The sequence below is a fragment of the Labrus bergylta genome, chromosome 10 (genome assembly GCF_963930695.1).
Source record: "Labrus bergylta chromosome 10, fLabBer1.1, whole genome shotgun sequence".
Lineage (NCBI taxonomy): Eukaryota > Metazoa > Chordata > Actinopteri > Labriformes > Labridae > Labrus > Labrus bergylta.
In genome coordinates this window covers 23,256,265-23,272,880 of record NC_089204.1, presented here as the reverse complement: position 1 = coordinate 23,272,880, position 16,616 = coordinate 23,256,265, and the positions used below count along the sequence as shown (strand labels likewise).

Below are 16,616 nucleotides of genomic sequence, written 5' to 3'. Positions count from 1 at the left end.
GAGCCAGGTGAGTGAGTCTTTTTTGATTTGATGAAGCTGAGGTTCACCATCAGGAAAATCTTTTACTCCATAATTTATTTACTGAATTTCAGCCATGCTGCAAAATGACTTTTTTTTCCCCTTTCTGTTGAGTTTGCATGATTGCAACTTTTGATTTGCTGAATGTGAGAATGCACTATAAATGCAGCCTCCCCCCCAACCAACAACAACAAACTGAAATACAGCGCATTTGGAAAATAAACTTTATTGACATTTTCACAACTTATACATGATAATATTGCACATACAATTGTGCTTTAAAATCTATACATGTTTGATAGAGGTACATTTCTTTGCAAAGCTATCATTCCCAGAGATGCAACTGTCTGTTAAAATTACAGAAACAGTTTGTCAAAAGAATAGAACAAAGTCTGACATTGTTCTGCTAAATGCTACCCATTTCATAAGCTCTTCTCGAGACATGACAATGAATCTTAACATTTCAAAAAAATCCCAACATACCATTTTAATATTATGTTGTTTCACACTCCCATGATGCACTCTTCGTGGGTCGACTGTGATTTCTGCCCTGTTTCCACTTGACACTTTCCTGGTCTGTTAATGTCACATGCACTATGCACACTGTGACTTATGAGCAGGGCGCAAGTATTTTTACTTTATTTAAGCGGAGGACTTAACAAGAAAGCCTGGGGGGCCCAGGTGGATTATAACCAAATCCAATTCAGTCAAATCTTCTTACATCTCTCATCCATTTGCCAGAGACATATGTTTCAAATATACACCTTGCAATTACAATAAAAAGGAACTGTTGACTTAGCTAATAACGCCATTTCCAAGAAAGTAGGAGCTTTTTATTTTTAGATTATATTCCAAAAATATTCAGATTTAATCGCTCTGACTGCACATCTTACTTGCAGTTTAAATTCTCTATTCACATGTCCAAAACCAAAGAAAGAGAGCTAAAGACCCTTTAATTATGTTCAGTAAAAATATTTATAATATAATACACATATACTCTTTTAATTCATTCTTTAAGTATATACAAGTTAAATGTTAAATGTATGTTTCCAGAGTATTTGGACTGGTGCAGATTACAATTACCTTCTGTAATAGGGGATGCAAGATCCACAATAGAAAAATCATTTTGGTATTTTTGCACATTTGAACTCCCTCATTTGTGAACACATGCTCATGCACATACACACTCCATACAAATACACATCCAAACAACCCTTTCATAAGTGCTCGGACCGTCCAAGTTTAGCAAACAACACATGTCTTTGATTTCCCTTCTTGACCTGAAAAACAAAACAAAAACACAAATGAGAAAGCAAAAGTAAGAGGCAGCTGACAATGCAAACACACAATGAGCAAAAAAAAAAACATGAATATGATTTCAGAGATCTGGGCTTCACCTGTTTCGCCTCCACCTTCCAGCTTTTTTTTCTCGTCTTCGATAGCCTGCATCTTGGCCGCATGGACGTCTGCGAGAGCTTTCCACTCTCCCCTGTTGATGTTTAGCCCGTCGAACATGGGGGTGATCTCTGTGTGGAAGCGAGAAAACTCCTGCAAAAACACAGAAAACCCAGACACATTAAGATCCAAACCTCAGACATATAGATAAACACTAATGCTCTGACAATCAAACAACAAAAGAGAAGTTGCATGAGAAAATTCATTGCAAAAAAAACATACACAAAGTTGTGTATTCATAGAAAATGTTCATGTTAATATTTGTAATTAGATACCTTGTATACAAAGGAGCAGACAAAGTCAATGAAACCACACTGCATCTTAGGCAGCTCAGCAGCGTGATTCCTGTCCATCATTGGCTATAGGAGAGGAAGAAGCAGAAGAAGAAATGTACTGTTAGGGAATAATGACAACATACTCAGTGCACATATCTTAACAATTAGCATAGTTTATAGATCTTACAATAGGCTGCTGGTCCAGGACTGTCCTCTCCAGGTCTCCTTGCTCCCAAAATTCGGCTGCCACCATCAGAGCGACCTATGAAGAAGCAATCAGAAGAAGCAATCAGAACATATACCGGTAGGTGAAAGTTAAAATCAATTTGACAGGATCATACCTTGCTCTGAACCTCCCACGGTTTTGTAATGGCCGACAGATCACAAGCCGTCATCATCATCGCCCTGCGTAGAGACATTTTCTTCCAATGAAAAACAGCCTCAAGAAAACAATGATTTTAAAAGTATGTTTTTTAACGTGCTCATTGACCCATTTACATGATAATTTCCTTCCTAGTTGCATTGTTCGCGATGAAGCTGATTTTCTCTTTCTCTTCTGGAATCCCTTCAACACTTTCCACAATTTTTTGGAACATCGTTCTCTTCCTGAAAGACAAGAAGGCTGTCAGATCTTTTCAAAACTTGGCCTTGAAAGATTTTAATATGGACCCAGAAGTTATGATTTACTTTTGATGGAACCAAACTTGGGACATTACTTACTTGAAGTAGAGGGCGAGATCGGTGGCGATGATGCAAACTTCAAACAGATGCTGCACGGTCTCAAACTGACGCTTCTGAAGGTTTTGGAAGATATTCAGGTCCTGTGAATGTCAGCAGAAGAGAGAAGTTAGAAATAATCTGTTGGAAGCTTTAACTATTGTTTAATATGTAAACATGATAAGGACCCACCTCATTCTCCATCAGAGTCTTACTGTACTCGAGATGGTGACGCTCCATAATTGAGGAGCTGTGCAGTTTTGCCAGAGGAGATAAACTCCTACAAGAGTCCACCAGAACAAGAAGACAAAAGTCACTTTGTTTAGTTTCTGGACAACTTTTTGTTCTTAATGTCGCCTAGAAATGACCTTCAAAAAACCGTACTTTGTCTGGTAGAGATTGTTGGTTCCTCTGTGGTCAATATCATGGCAGAATCCAGCGGCCACCATGGCAAAGGCCTCAAGATCAGAGTAATACCTCTTCAGTTTACCTGTCTGTTGAGAAAGTGGGAAGAAAAACCCGGTGTTATGCCATTTATTTTTCACTAACTGAAAATAAAGTGAAGTATGAGAACTCAGTCTCACAAGCAGCAGGGTGAACATGGTTTGTCCAACATTGAAGCCATGCCTCCAGTTGTGGTAGGTGATGTCACGGTATCCTTTACGAACGGTGTACATCCATCGTGTCAGGATCTACATGACAGGTAAAAGCACAAAAAACAGGTCTGCAATGAGTCTTTGCATTCAGTTTAAAAAAAAAAAGTAGATCCAGAAAAAACCTATGACTCAAATTCAGCATCTCAGATTATGAAGTCATCCTTTTGTCAAATATGCAAATCATTATAATGGCTTAATCCAAGAGCCAAATGACTTGGAAATTAGACTACACAAATATTGTTGGCACTTCCTGTGTCTCTGCATTGTTCATGAACCAAACTTGTCTGATTTGATTTTTATTGATCTTTTTTATTGATTCTACGGGAGAGGAAGCTAAATGTGTGCAGCACTTGAGTCTAAGACTAAATTCCCCAAGGGGACAATAAGGTGTCGCGTCGAGTCGTATGGTGTTTGAACAGAGGCATGAGGTTGTTGAGTGAGTACCATAGACTGTAAAAATGAATGGACGAAGCCTGAGTGACGTCAGCCACCTGTTACAGCAGGGGGGATCCGGAGGCTCATCGTCAGCCGCCGCCACCGCCATGCTGGAAATGCTATCTCACCTAACCACAGGATTAGGGCCGAAGCTGAGGGGTTACACCGCGCCCACCTGTCAATCATGTCAGCTACAACTACGGATACTGCGAGTCGTTTTAAAAAAAAATCACCCTCCCATGCAGCGTGTGTCAGAGAGGATTATAACTAATCAGACCTATTTTGTTTTCTGTACCAGGCTGTAAACTTTTTAATTTATGCTGTAAAAACAACTTTTTTGCCAGCAATGTGTATGTGACTAACGTGGTTGCCTGGAGCAATCCTCAAGCAGACACTCGAGGAACTGCAGGATGTTGCACTTCTGCATTGAATTCATTTTTCAAGACCGGAGGTTGTCGCTTGGTGAGTACAGAGACTTTTCCTGACTACTAAATGTTATACCTCAGCTGGGACTTTAAACTTCTCCACCACCCCCAGCTCGAAGAAGCAGCGGATGCCACACTTGATGAGCTCCAACTCTGACAAGGGGAAGTCGCTGAAGCGGAACTCGATCAGCTCCACGGTCTTGGCTTCAGGGATGCTGGCTCTCTGAAGGTTGGAAAGAAAAAGCAAACAGTCAGCTTCTAATCACAAACAAAGGGAAGAGTTTTAGTCTCCACACAGCAGTGCTTACCAGCAGTTTGTACATCTCCTTCTGGTCACAGTCTTCTGGTGCAGAGCCAAACTTCTCTTGAGTTTTCTGCGGGGGAATGAAAAGTTAACCGGATGCTTGATCTAGTAATCTGTTTGAGGTCTGTAGTTACATTCAGTTGGAGCAGCAGCTCACCAGGATGGTCTGCACATCATTCGGCGTGGCCTTTGTCTGGTACATGAGTACTTCCTGAGCAATTTCTTTACTCCACTCTGTCCTGTTCAGTTTGTCGTACGTGTCGCTGTTCAGAGTGGACCAGCCGAGAAACTGGGTCAGAGCCTAGTGACATTCAAAAATATGAAACAAATGAATTCTGTATTTTATTTATAAATCTTGTACTGAAAACAAATACTTCTAGTTAACTTATCCTTTAATGCCCCCTGTGAGGAGTTTTTTTTAATGAAACAGACTGAAATTAATAATGATGCCTAAAGCAAGAGAGACCATCAGCAACAAGATTATTCCTATACATCTAAATGTCTGTTCCTGCTGCCACTGTGTAGGTGAAAGGCGCGTCGAATAACAGCATGCTGAAGAAACGTCATTTTACATTTTCTGCGCCAAACAATAACGATGATTCATTTGTTTGTGTGTAAAAAAATAAAGCAGGATATGATTTTTTGAAAATAAATAAATAAACAAATGTCACAAGTACAGGACAAGATCATCAAAGAGATGAAACATGCCGTTTTGTCCAAATGTCAGTGAAGTCAAATGATGTCAATAACATAATCAGTACTCTGGGGATGCATTATAATGGTATGAGAGATATTTTCCCTACTTCTGTGATTTGTTCATCATTCTCATCGAATGGTTTGCCGTCGTGTCTGTTGAAGAAAGTGGCAACACCAACAATTTCCTCCTTCTTGTTGACGATAGGGAGCGACAGGACGTTCTTAATCACCCATCCGGACTCATCCACTGCTTCTTTCTGTCAAATACAATATCCGGATTATCACAGGGAACTTTGTGTTGTACAAAAACAAAAATCAATCCCACTTGTCAGTAAAAAGTGTCTCGCCTGGAACTGGAAGTAGTCGTCTCCCGCAGCATTCATCATATTGCAGATCTAGGAGGAAGAAAAAAACGTTCATGTGTGATTGGGAATCAGCAGATCCATGAACCAAGCTGTTTAACATTTGCACAAAACCAATGTAAATAAAAGTTTAACTTACAAATCCATTCTCAGCTACATATGATGGGAGACCGCTGACCAGAGCCCAGTGATCAGCAGGGGGGCCGCTGTGAGTGAAGAGAATAAAACATGGGCCACAGCAAACTTCTTTAGACCAGTAAACCTCTAAAAATATGCAAATATAGCTTTATAAAAAGGCATACCATACTGGTGTTAGAATACATAATGATACTCACGGGATAACTTTGATCTCCTCTTTGTCTTCAAGCAAGTAGTCAATAATCTTGTAGAAGTTGATTTCCTAAAAGTTTGAAGCACTTTTTTATTAAACTCTAAGGCGCCAATGGTGGAGAATTATTGTACAAAACAAACCAATGTTTTGCACTTACTCTGCCGTCAGGTGTCTTGGGGCCTTTGTACGGCTCCTGTTCGCCTAGTTTGATTGTCCACTCGTCAAAGAATTCCTGTAGGAAAATAGGCCAGAATCATGGTACAGTACGGTACTGCTTGATTGATTCATATAAAGACAAAATGAAAGTCTTTACCAACCTTTTCTTTGGTCATGTCCAGGAGCCCCACTGAGTATCTCTCACACTTGATGTAAGTCCTCACTGTGTATAAAGCTTTGTGAAACTGCCTCTCAATATCTGTCAACTCTTCAAAAACTTTGCTGGCTGACCACAGCAGAACCTACAGCAAAGAAAACAATCACTGCTCATGACTTTCATAGGATGGCCCTTTGAGTCTTCAAGGTAAAAATGGAGGAAGTGGCCAAATATTTTAGCTTATGTGGATTTATTCATGTGTTTTATTTTTCTTACCTGGCTTCTCCTGGATTCGACATCCCACATCATAGCAGTGTGGGCTTGGAGAGTGACCACAGAAGCAAAGGTCATGTATTTATTGAAGAGCTGGGATTGAACAGGAAAGAATCATAGTGTCATAAATCACATGTTCTCTTTTTAATATTTGTCAATCACAACAGATTGTGGACACTTTCTCTTACAGAACCACTACAATTGAAAAGAGGCATTGATAGAAGACTAGAAAAAATGTCTGGGCTTCACCCACCCCCCCAGTCTAAAAGGATTATAAGTTGAGCTGTCATAACAGTGACCAAAAGTACCAAGACAATCCTCTAAATATAGGTCAGAGACCAGAAGCTGGTAGGCTAAAATTGGCAGGTTTCCCTTGAAGCATGGATAACAAAGAGACCCTTGCATGGGATTTGTCTGCAACAAACCCTTCATCCTTAACTTTCATTTTTCCTCTTATCCTAACTGAGTGTAATATTTTGGAGTTTGTTTTCCTTAATCACACTGGCAAACACACTAACCTCCAGTGCACATACTCTGTTGAAGATGATAAAAACAAGCATCCTGTCCACTCACCTCCTGGTCACTCTTTGAAAATTGGTCTGCACCTTGTTTGTTGAGCGCCATGACCACACCAATGGGTTCCTTTCCATACATAATTGGCGTGGTCAGCATGCATTTGGTGGTGTATTTGGTTTGTTTATCCACAAAGTCACTGAAATGAGAGTCCTGGAAATAACAGAAGGTCATTTAAAGGTTAAGCGTGAAAACACAACGAGATGGATGTGAAATAAGATATCTTTGACTTGCTCATCTCTACATTCTCGATCTTGATCCAGTGCTCTTTAAAACATTGTAATAAAGTTGTAAAGTCTTTAACTTTGCATATAGATAGACATGATTGGTTTGACTATATGACCTTTGCGATTTGTCCGTGTCTAATTTTGGAGTTATAATCCTTGCCATTAGCTCACCTTCTTAACATCAGCAATATTCTGCGGCTTCTTGGACTGTGCCGTCCAGCCGACAATCCCCATGTCGGTGGGAAAAACAATCTCTAAATTTGGGTTCACAAAATTTCTCTCGTATGGAGAATTGTGCGTCACATCGAAGAGGATGGTGGACAGCTCAGGTACTCCATTACGAGCCCTGTAGCCAAAGTAACTAACACGATCAGCCTGGATCAGTAGAGCAATCCTCTGTAGAACTTTGTGAAGGGCTTTTTCCATCGGGTTGGTGCTCTGCATCTCCTTTAAGAGCTCGAATATGAACTCAGCCTCCTGGATGGTGGAGACATCCTTGTAAGAGCTTGGTTCTTTGACCTGGACCTGGTTGTTGAAGGCAGCAGTGATCATTTCTGCCTTGACCTTCTTCTCAAAGTACTCCTTAGCGACCTGTGGGTTGTTGTCAAGGAACTTCTCTACAGTGTCTTTGTCTGCCATGTTGTCCAGTTATAGATGAAGCTGCACACACACACAAAAAAAAACTCCTTTACAGATGTTTGGAGGAAGAGTAGAGTAGTAATGTCCTCCAGAAGATGCAGCAGAGCAGACCTTACTGTGACATTTCTCAAAACCCTCTACTATCACAGGATCAAAGCAGCAGGTCCAACCTCCTCCTCGGTAACAGAAGGTAGAGAGTGGCTTACTGGTAAGGGGATCCCAGGGGGCACTAATAACTGTGACGCAAGAGTCATAAACCCCTGAGCTTTCTTAACTGTAAATCCAGCCACTTGTCATTTCAGAGGGGCTAATCCCATTAGGGGTGTGATAGGTGAGTTATGGAACCCCTAGTATGACCTGAACTGTAGAGGAGGGCAGGTAGCAAGAGGTCAAAACTGCAACTATTCCTGAGGAGTTTCCTGAAAACATCTGATAACATATCGAGATTAATGACGCATGCCTTTTTTTAATTATGTTGTGTACACACTTCTGGAAGGGTAACAACAACAAAAAATGTTGATACATTTGAAACAGTGAGGTGGGAAGTCATTCTGTAGGATTTTTAAGAGGATAAGGATAATACCATAACTATAATACCAGGAAAAGGCGAGAGGGGTCATTGGCTACATGATAAAAGCTGTGTTTAAGTGTCTTATGGTGTCTGAGAAGCTTTGTATGAGAGAAAGTGATCAATGTGATGATACAGTGACAACAAACAAGCTGGAATAACTGGTCTAGAGCTGGTCCATTCAGATCAAGTTCTGATTCTGGTCATTTTGACATCAGAGTTGAACTAGAAGTGCTCCTCCAGACAAGCCTGGGTGTCATGGTTCTGTTTGATGGAAGCTACATTTAACCACTGACAGGATTAAGGGGATTGTTGACTGCTGCGTGGAGTTTAATTACCTTTGTTGGCCGGCAAACTCTCGTTTGTTAAAGTAATCTGTTTGGGAGACATTTACTTCCCCACAAGTTAATACAAATGTGAAGCCAATGGCATGTTTAAAAATAATCAATTTTGTGAAATAGACTGAATATAAGTCATCTCCTTGGATTCATTACCTAAGCTTTGGAAGCTGAAAACAATCCTAAAATACATTAGAATATTAATCATCTCATTGTTGTTAGTTTAAGCATTGAAGTAATGCCAGTATGTCAGCAGAGGTGCAGGCAAATATATTTGTGCTTTTTGCAAGTTTGCGTGGGATTTAGGGTTGAGATGGCCTTTGTGAATGTTACCACCCAAAAGAAAATGGCAGAGGAGACACAAAGGTGACCCAGAAAGTTCCTGGCAAAGTTAAGGTGATAATCGGATCAGAACAGTACACAGCAGTATAATATAGATTCCTGTGCATCTGGATCTTAAAATGTTGTGGTGGAAAGAAAGAAAGAGATATAGTGATGATATATGTATCCTGCATTCATCTACACGTGCCTATCGAACTTATTATTGTGTTTTTAACCAGGTTTAAACATCCATGGAGTCTTTCTATATGTCCATGGTGAAATATAATTTGCAGTAAATGACCTGGGAGAAAGGCACATAGGGCAGCGAAGCCTACATTTCACAGAACCCCTTCAGCTGTGTCTGGCCACTTGAGCTAGAGGTGTACAAGTTCCTGTGGTAAAGACACAAAAAATAAACATTAATGTGGACCCTTTGCTTTCCCTTTATTTGTTAACCATGTATACCATTTCAGGGAAATCCACTTCTATCACTTTAAAGAATCGTCTGAGGGAGTGGAGTAAAGGACGAGAAGGAGACAGTTTGGGTCGTAATCCTGGGGTTCACTAGGGGCAGGGTCTGCCATTCCTTTTACACCGATGGAGATCAAGGTAGCGATGGTGACACAGGCGCTCACAGAGATGACATACAAACAAAATAGATGAACTGCATGTCAGCTATACAAACAAGTTGAAGGTCAGAGTGGTCTTGTTGGCAACCAGTGTGCGTTCCCGGGTTACCAGGACTGCAACTGTTTTAACAGAGACAAGAGGGACAGCAGTGTTAGCCAGGGTCTTTACAATAGTGTTGCCAACATGATCTGCGCAGTGCAGCTCAGAAGAGAGGGCAAAATACGTGATTTTTTTCAAGTGCATAACATCAGTGTGAGGTTTAATGTCCAAATAGACTTTATTAGGGGTCTTACTGCAAATGCATGCGGATTTTGCTCCTAGAGATTACTACACAAGTGAAAGGAGTGAAGAGCGCAATGGCCTACCTTTATGATGCTGTTTGCTCCAGCTCAAACCTTTGAAAGGATGTTCATATGTATTTGACTTAAAATGTGTCACAATATTTTTTTGCAAACTATTTTTCATTTGAACTTATCCAAAAATATCAAACACAGCGACATCCTCTGTAAGAATAGATCTACTTGAAATAACAATATAATATGATTTGATGTCGACTGAGATTTATCCGAATCACCTGAAGGTTAATCCAAATTCTAATCTCTGATTAATGCAACTGTTCAGCAGTTATACTGTGTAAATTGCAAATAAGCTAAATGCGATCTCATTAGCTTGAGGCCATTTTATTTACACTCTGAATTAGATTATGAGGTGAACGTCCGGAGTAGTGCTACAGTAAGTGAGCAGGGCATTCACCTCATTCAAATCCAACAGAGATACGTTTTTATTTAGAGGCATGTAGCTGAGAAGTATTTGTTTTGGATGTACTTTGTAGCAAAGACACATCGTCCTTTCAATTAACTTATTACCATGCTCAGTATTCAAAATGTACCTGAAAGGCACAAGCAGGTTAACAGGTGACTAAACCATATCAGCATCTTCATCTTTAAGCTGTTGGTTAGCTCTTTGTGTCATGTTCCCTTTCAGAGCTCTCAGTCACAGCACAGACCTCACACTCCCCATATTGTCTGTTAGAAATACTAATCCACTCCCTTAAATAGTACAGGGAAGGGATTAACTACCACAAGCTGTTTTGAGCTATTCATCTGGTTCGAACAGTATGAAACCTGGTCAGGGACAAGTTCCTACATCAGCATGATTTGACCAAGGGTCACACATAATAATTATTTCATTCTTTTCATGATATAAATAACTGATTAGCACTAAAGACAATTTAGGCTGATGGGAAGATTGTTCATTTGCATATATTACATTAACAATGTAATGAGCAAATTTCAATTTTGACCTGATATCTTGAGCTGGATAAAAAACAGGAATAAAAGAAAATCCACACAATAGTCGTCAGGATTTTTCATTTAAAATTAGAAAAGTTAACCTCATAATGCAAAAGTCAGAAGAGATGAGGTCTTTAGGATTTAACATCTAAGAACCATGGATATCTGAGTATAATATTTTGCCAATAAATATATGGTAAAAGATATTGATATTTTCATTGACGAGAGCAACTAAAAATCCTCTGGTAAGGTGAGAAAGCATTTTTGAAGGGTGCAGGTGGCCAGGTGGTTGATTCAGGCGCCCCATGTACAGAGGCCGTAGTCCTCGAAGCAGACAGCCTGGATTCAAATCAGTCCCGTGGTTCCTTTCCCGCATGAAATTCTCCACTCTATCTCTCTCTCCCCGATTTTCACCTCTTTCCACTGTCCTGTTTCCAATAAACGCATAAAAAGCCCAAAAATACATGTTAAAAAAAAGAAAGAAAAGAAAGCATTTTTGGGATAAACAAAGAATATTTGGTCCAGTTAATGCTCAGAATCACAACCTTAGCAATTTAAATCTGTAGTTTATTGAGATTTCAAACAACAGAAAACACTGAACAGAAGAGGAATTCTGCTCAACTCTTCAGTTCTGACAGACTTCTAGGTGGTAAGTCAGTTCTCTGTAGTGACTGACAGGATACTGGGCTTGGCAGATCGGGCACTCCAGACAGCTTCCATCCTGCACGCTGCTGTGAGGAGACGAGCGGCGGCTCTCTCTGGTGGGTGGGGATGGTGGGGGTGTCGCTTTGCATGGGCTGCAATCCCGCCGTCCTCTCTAATGCAAATTGAGTCAAAAACCAGTTCTGGTTAATAAGTCTCTGAGTGTATGAAACAGTTTGCACCAAATAAACTTGAAGCTGCATAAATGGATCATTTTAATAGTAACAATGGATCAAATTATTGTTTTTCCTTTTAAAGGGGTTACTAACAGACTACAGACACATAAACAAAAAATGTTTGCATTACACTCTTAAATTTATTTTAGCTATATGGAGCCTTTTTGTTTACTTTGGTTCATTGTTTTTGTTTTTTCTAAAAACTAATTTTGAAGAGCTCTTAATTTTGAAGAACTCTGTTGTCCGCAGGCAGCTGTTTTCAGCACATAAAACCAAAGATAAAGCCGACCTATACTACCTGTCCAGCGCCAAACAGCAGATGAACAAGATCAGCAACTGGCTGGTAAATATAGCATCACATTTAACAAATGAGGGGCAAGACATGTCCCTCATGACCAAAGCAAAGAAAGAGGACAAGTTATATTGGACCTACATTTAATAAGAGGCTCTATATGACAATATTGAGTCTTTAAGATGTTATGCTGCCCCCAAGATTTCAATTCATGCAGTTTCAGAAGTGGGGATAAACTTCCTACTTAACCATTCTCTGTTCATGCCAACCTTTGATAGTTTTGCCTGATGGCCTCTAGTGTTTTGCATCATCTTCAGAACACTGACCATTTGCTCCTTTAAATACGAACAATCCTGCCTCTCGTCCTCAAGGTCCTGGGATGAAATCTTGATCTATAATTTAAAAAAAGAAAAGTTTAATTACAATGGAGAATGTATGCAAGTTAATAATGGTAAGAGGTTGGATCATACCTGCCGCTGCAGGGCTGCAATCTTTCTCTGGTCTGCATGGTGAAGGTTTTTGAAAAACGTATCCCGGATGCTCGTCTAAGAAAGAGAAAGATTATTTTTTTTCTAATAGGAAATGTCTTCCCTCGTATATTAACTGTATGAGTTCCTTTTTCATATTTCCTGAAGATGTACCTGGAGCTCCAAATTAGCTGACTTGCGCTTCTCCTCACTGAGTCTGTGCCGCAGGTCTCTGGTCTCATCAGTCAGGTGTTCCTCTTCAATCTCAGACCAACTATGACATTCTGCTGCCTCTTTATTGCTTCTTTCACTCTGCAGCTGTTGCTTGAGCTCCTCTACCTCCTCCTCCTTGTTCTTGCACCTACAAATCAAAAGGTCCACCACAAAATTGACAACCACTGTTAAATTTTCCAACTTTGAAAACTATAATATTTATTTGTCTGGAGGAGACTCACATGTTTTCGGTCATTGTCAGGTTTTGGCAGGTCTCGTTCACCCTATCCCTGAGCACCTCCAGCTCATCTTTGGCTTTTTCTAAGAGTCGTTCATAGTGCTCTTGCATCTGGCTTATCCGCATATTCACTGTAATGTAAATGGCAGAGGATGAATGAAAAACATGCAGCCTTAAGCAAGAACTATATAGTAAAGAGAATGTGGTTTTCTGTACGATACATTAAAAGGAGCTGATTCTATCAATCTCAAAATCTTAAAAACCTTGTTGTGGCAGTCTGTTGCCCCTTCTTGCCCTAGTGGTGAGTGCTCATGGCCCACTGTCTCTCAGGCTTACCATTTGAATAGTCCTCATTGTGCTGCTGCGAGCGCGCCTTATTGGCCTCGTTCAGCTGCTTCTCCAGCCATAACATTCTGGCCAGAACTGCCCTCACATAGGCCTCTCTCTGCTGGTCATATTCCAGCCACTGCTTGTTCTTTTCCAAGGCCTCGGGGGATGAAATAAATAATGAGAAGCACATAACAGAGAGAGACAGAAGGAGTGTTGAGCCAGTGGGATGGCTCCAAAGCAGAAACACTCAGCAAGACATGTTTACTGTACATAGCCAAACATCTTCATTAGAAACAAATGCACATACAGAGTACAAAGTGAAAGTGACAAATAAAACAGTCATTGGACGTTAACTGGAAAATACATACATCCTTAAGGTCATATTGCAGCTTTCTTACTTCGTCGGTGGAGGCCTGTTCATCAGAAATGGAGCCCTATTTGACAAAAGATAAATGTAGTTCAACCTTAAATATATGTTAATGAACATTTGACCTTCATACAGAAGACTAGGATGTGCCCTATCAAAATAAGGCTTAAAAAGTTGAAGAAAGGCTGACACAAAAACAAATGCTGCCATCTAGTGGCATAAAACTGGTATGAATATGAGCAGCTTATGAGAACAAACTCCCTGAGCAGCAAAACGTATTAAAGCAAAGAATTTTTTTGGAAGCAGCAAAAGCTCAGGTGGAGTGAAACAACTGATGGCTGAATGCTATTTGAATTGCTTTGGTTTCAGGGCCCTGGTGAAGTGCATGCTGGCTTATTCTCAATTGTTAAAAGTATTGTTGACAACTTGGCTGTTCCCTCTATGAGAGGGTGGGGAAATAGGCCCATTTTGTGATGCCATTCTGCAGCTAACCGTGTGCAGGCCATCAGTATTTGTTAACTATCTAACACTGGGATGACTTAAATGGAAATTTCAAGATATTGTGAATTATAATGAGCATCTCTTTTTAGAACATTTAATAAAACATGTCTTACTGATCAGTGTCAATAGGAAGGTATTGACCTTCTTAATGCTTACAGTTTGTTACTTTCCTCAACAGCACAACATTCACTCATTTTAAATACAAAGCCGTGCTGTACCTTATTCCTTGCAACTTTGTTCTCCAGATACTGACACCTAGATGTGACGCTCGCAAGCTTGCTCTTGATTTCAGCAATCTCTGACGAGTAGCTGGGCATCACTCTCTTTCTCCTCATACTCACTCCGTCAAACAGATCATCTTCTTTCCCACTCAGCTGCTCTGACGGCAAAGCTATCTCCACGGCTTTAGCCTTTAGTTGCTGACAATTCTCCAGCCTAACTGTTTCAAGAGTTAGGAATCTCTGTGAAAAGATAAGATATTTGTTTCCACTCATAGTATCTGTAAAACACTCTGAATAACAAAGAAACTCAGCTCCCACGAAACGGTTTTGGCTTTCAAAGTTTGACCAAGTTTACCTCCAGTAGCTTATTAAGAGCTGAATAATGATGACGAGACTCTGCCAGGGTCTTCTTGAGATAGTCGTTCTCCTGGCTCAGACTGCTGGCGACCAACTCAAGCTCTGATTTGATCTTCTTTTTGAGAGAACCTCTGTATTTGGAGGGCACCATCTTGATCACTGACTCAGAAAAAGAGTATTTAATTCAAAAATAAACATGTTGGGTTTCCAGAAGGACCCTGAAAGAATGTTTTGGCAACAACAGAGGGTTAAAATTTAACCTATTATGATATCTGTCAGTTCAAATCTACAAGTTAATGGAAAAAAAAAGACAATATTGCTAATGTTTCAAGATCAGTCCTCACTAGAAAAGTTATGAAACTGTATTAAATAAAAGCTGCATAACAAATTGAATATGAAGCTTACTTACCTTATGTCAACTTATTGAAAAAAAAACAATTAATATTTCTATAGTAGAATTGGTTGTATGGTAAATTGGCACCTTGTAAAGCTAGCTTTGTTAACTCAAATTTGTCAGAAGATGACACCGGGCCAGCTTTATTATCTATGGTACTAGTTTGCTTTGTTTACCAACTCTGTTTTGTTAACTATGTTACTAGGAAGTTGGTTTTATTAACTAGTAATCAATAACTTCTACTGCAGCGTTTAGGATAGCTAAAATTTTACTTGACTTTGGGACTTGGCTGTTTTACCAAGACCCAAAGTTAAGTAAAGTTTAGTAATTTTGTTGTTACCTTAAGAAGGAGGGAAGACGACTTAACTTGACCAAAATTGTTACTATCAATACATCCGCCTAACCTTTGTGGTGTACTGTTGAGTTGTGCTGCCTTCTCGAAAAATCCTTCCATAGGAATAATAATAATATCCTGTAAATATTAAGTTTAAAATATTTACAGTCTATGGCAAAACCTGTAAATATTAAAAAAATGCTCAAAATAAGCAGAGGCTGAGCCATCTACCCTCTCAAATAATGCTACCAGAACAAACGAAAAAACTTTATATTAATTCCCTACTCACTCCATTTTTATTATCAGAATATGGGGAACAATCAAATCATGCTTCCAATACAGAATAACTTTTAAACCCCTCTGTTCGCTGCAGTTGCACTTTGAGGAAACGGGAAGCATGTTTTGATACTTATAACGAAACCTTTATTTAAGATTTTAGAGGAAGCATTCCTCGACTGTGGAAGCCCATTTCTGCCAGTAAAAAAATAAAAATGAAAATAATAAAGTCTTATAATTTTTTATTTCATTATGACTTTTTATCTCATAATTATGACTTTATTATTTTCATTTTTATTTTTTTAACTGGCGGAAATGGGCTTCCATACTCGACAGACGAAAAGCCGCCCTTTACTGCACAGAGCAGTATGGTAGCACATCTGGCTGGGTAACACTTTTCGCTTGAACACCTGTTCACCTTAGCTTACCTGAATTCATAGGAGCAGGAGCAGGAGCAGTCAGAACAGTTCAACAGTTACATTCGCCAAAAAAAAAACTATATTGTTTCTGTTTAAGTCGTTTTGTTACATTATAATGTGTGTTACAGTTGTATTTTATCTCGTCGAAATTTGTGAATAAAGCTTGGACATACTCCCTTTGAAAATTAGTATTTTTGGTTATGCTAGAATGTTAAATTGAAGGCTAGACTAGCAACAATTAAAATGGCTCATTCCTTTCACCCCCACTTAGGGGCGCTACAGTAGAATAGAAGAAGTAAGGTGGCTGTAGAATATTAGGATACATCTTCTGCACGGTGATGTAGATACTAACTGAATTATGAATGAAACATTTTGAGGAAGTATGAAGATGTTTTTTTTTTTTTTTTTTACCTCGCCTGTCAACACAGTTCACCCAGGCAGGCTGGTGTGCTTCATGCCTCTGAGTCATCATGAGGGAGGC

General features: G+C 39.6%; 2 protein-coding genes across 2 annotated transcripts; both read right to left on the bottom strand.

The window, feature by feature from the left end:
• Nucleotides 1-228: 228 nt before the first annotated feature.
• On the bottom strand, nt 229-7,896 carry LOC109981955 (cone cGMP-specific 3',5'-cyclic phosphodiesterase subunit alpha'-like). Its single transcript, XM_065959252.1, has 22 exons — nt 7,232-7,896; nt 6,834-6,986; nt 6,264-6,353; nt 5,992-6,132; nt 5,832-5,906; nt 5,679-5,743; nt 5,483-5,549; nt 5,329-5,376; nt 5,089-5,238; nt 4,443-4,586; nt 4,290-4,355; nt 4,058-4,204; nt 3,050-3,157; nt 2,850-2,959; nt 2,658-2,745; nt 2,469-2,569; nt 2,247-2,354; nt 2,090-2,153; nt 1,936-2,010; nt 1,749-1,832; nt 1,416-1,566; nt 229-1,298 (listed from the first exon to the last, which is right to left on the bottom strand). Exons 1-22 carry the CDS (start codon nt 7,697-7,699, stop codon nt 1,261-1,263), a joined length of 2,541 nt encoding a protein of 846 aa, XP_065815324.1. The 5' UTR covers nt 7,700-7,896; the 3' UTR covers nt 229-1,260.
• Nucleotides 7,897-11,423: 3,527 nt separating this feature from the next.
• On the bottom strand, nt 11,424-16,604 carry LOC109981899 (centrosomal protein of 55 kDa-like). The gene is made up of 10 exons (XM_065959789.1): nt 16,547-16,604; nt 14,711-14,871; nt 14,353-14,595; nt 13,635-13,700; nt 13,257-13,423; nt 12,941-13,051; nt 12,660-12,846; nt 12,489-12,563; nt 12,288-12,410; nt 11,424-11,665 (listed from the first exon to the last, which is right to left on the bottom strand). The coding sequence occupies exons 1-10, from the start codon at nt 16,602-16,604 to the stop codon at nt 11,474-11,476; spliced, it is 1,383 nt and encodes a 460-aa protein (XP_065815861.1). The 3' UTR covers nt 11,424-11,473.
• Between the last annotated feature and the right edge of the window lie 12 nt (nt 16,605-16,616).

Coding starts and splice junctions, on each gene's coding strand:
- LOC109981955 (XM_065959252.1), bottom strand. CDS start 7,699: ATGGCAGACAAAGACACTGTAGAGAAGTTCCTTGACAACAACCCACAG. Junction 4,356..4,442: donor ATGATGTGCAGACCATCCTG/GTGAGCTGCTGC, acceptor ATTCCCCCGCAG/AAAACTCAAGAGAAGTTTGG. Junction 2,011..2,089: donor CGTGGGAGGTTCAGAGCAAG/GTATGATCCTGT, acceptor GCTTCTTCATAG/GTCGCTCTGATGGTGGCAGC.
- LOC109981899 (XM_065959789.1), bottom strand. CDS start 16,604: ATGACTCAGAGGCATGAAGCACACCAGCCTGCCTGGGTGAACTGTGTT. Junction 14,596..14,710: donor CTCTTAATAAGCTACTGGAG/GTAAACTTGGTC, acceptor ATCTTTTCACAG/AGATTCCTAACTCTTGAAAC. Junction 13,424..13,634: donor TGCAATATGACCTTAAGGAT/GTATGTATTTTC, acceptor TCATCCCCCGAG/GCCTTGGAAAAGAACAAGCA.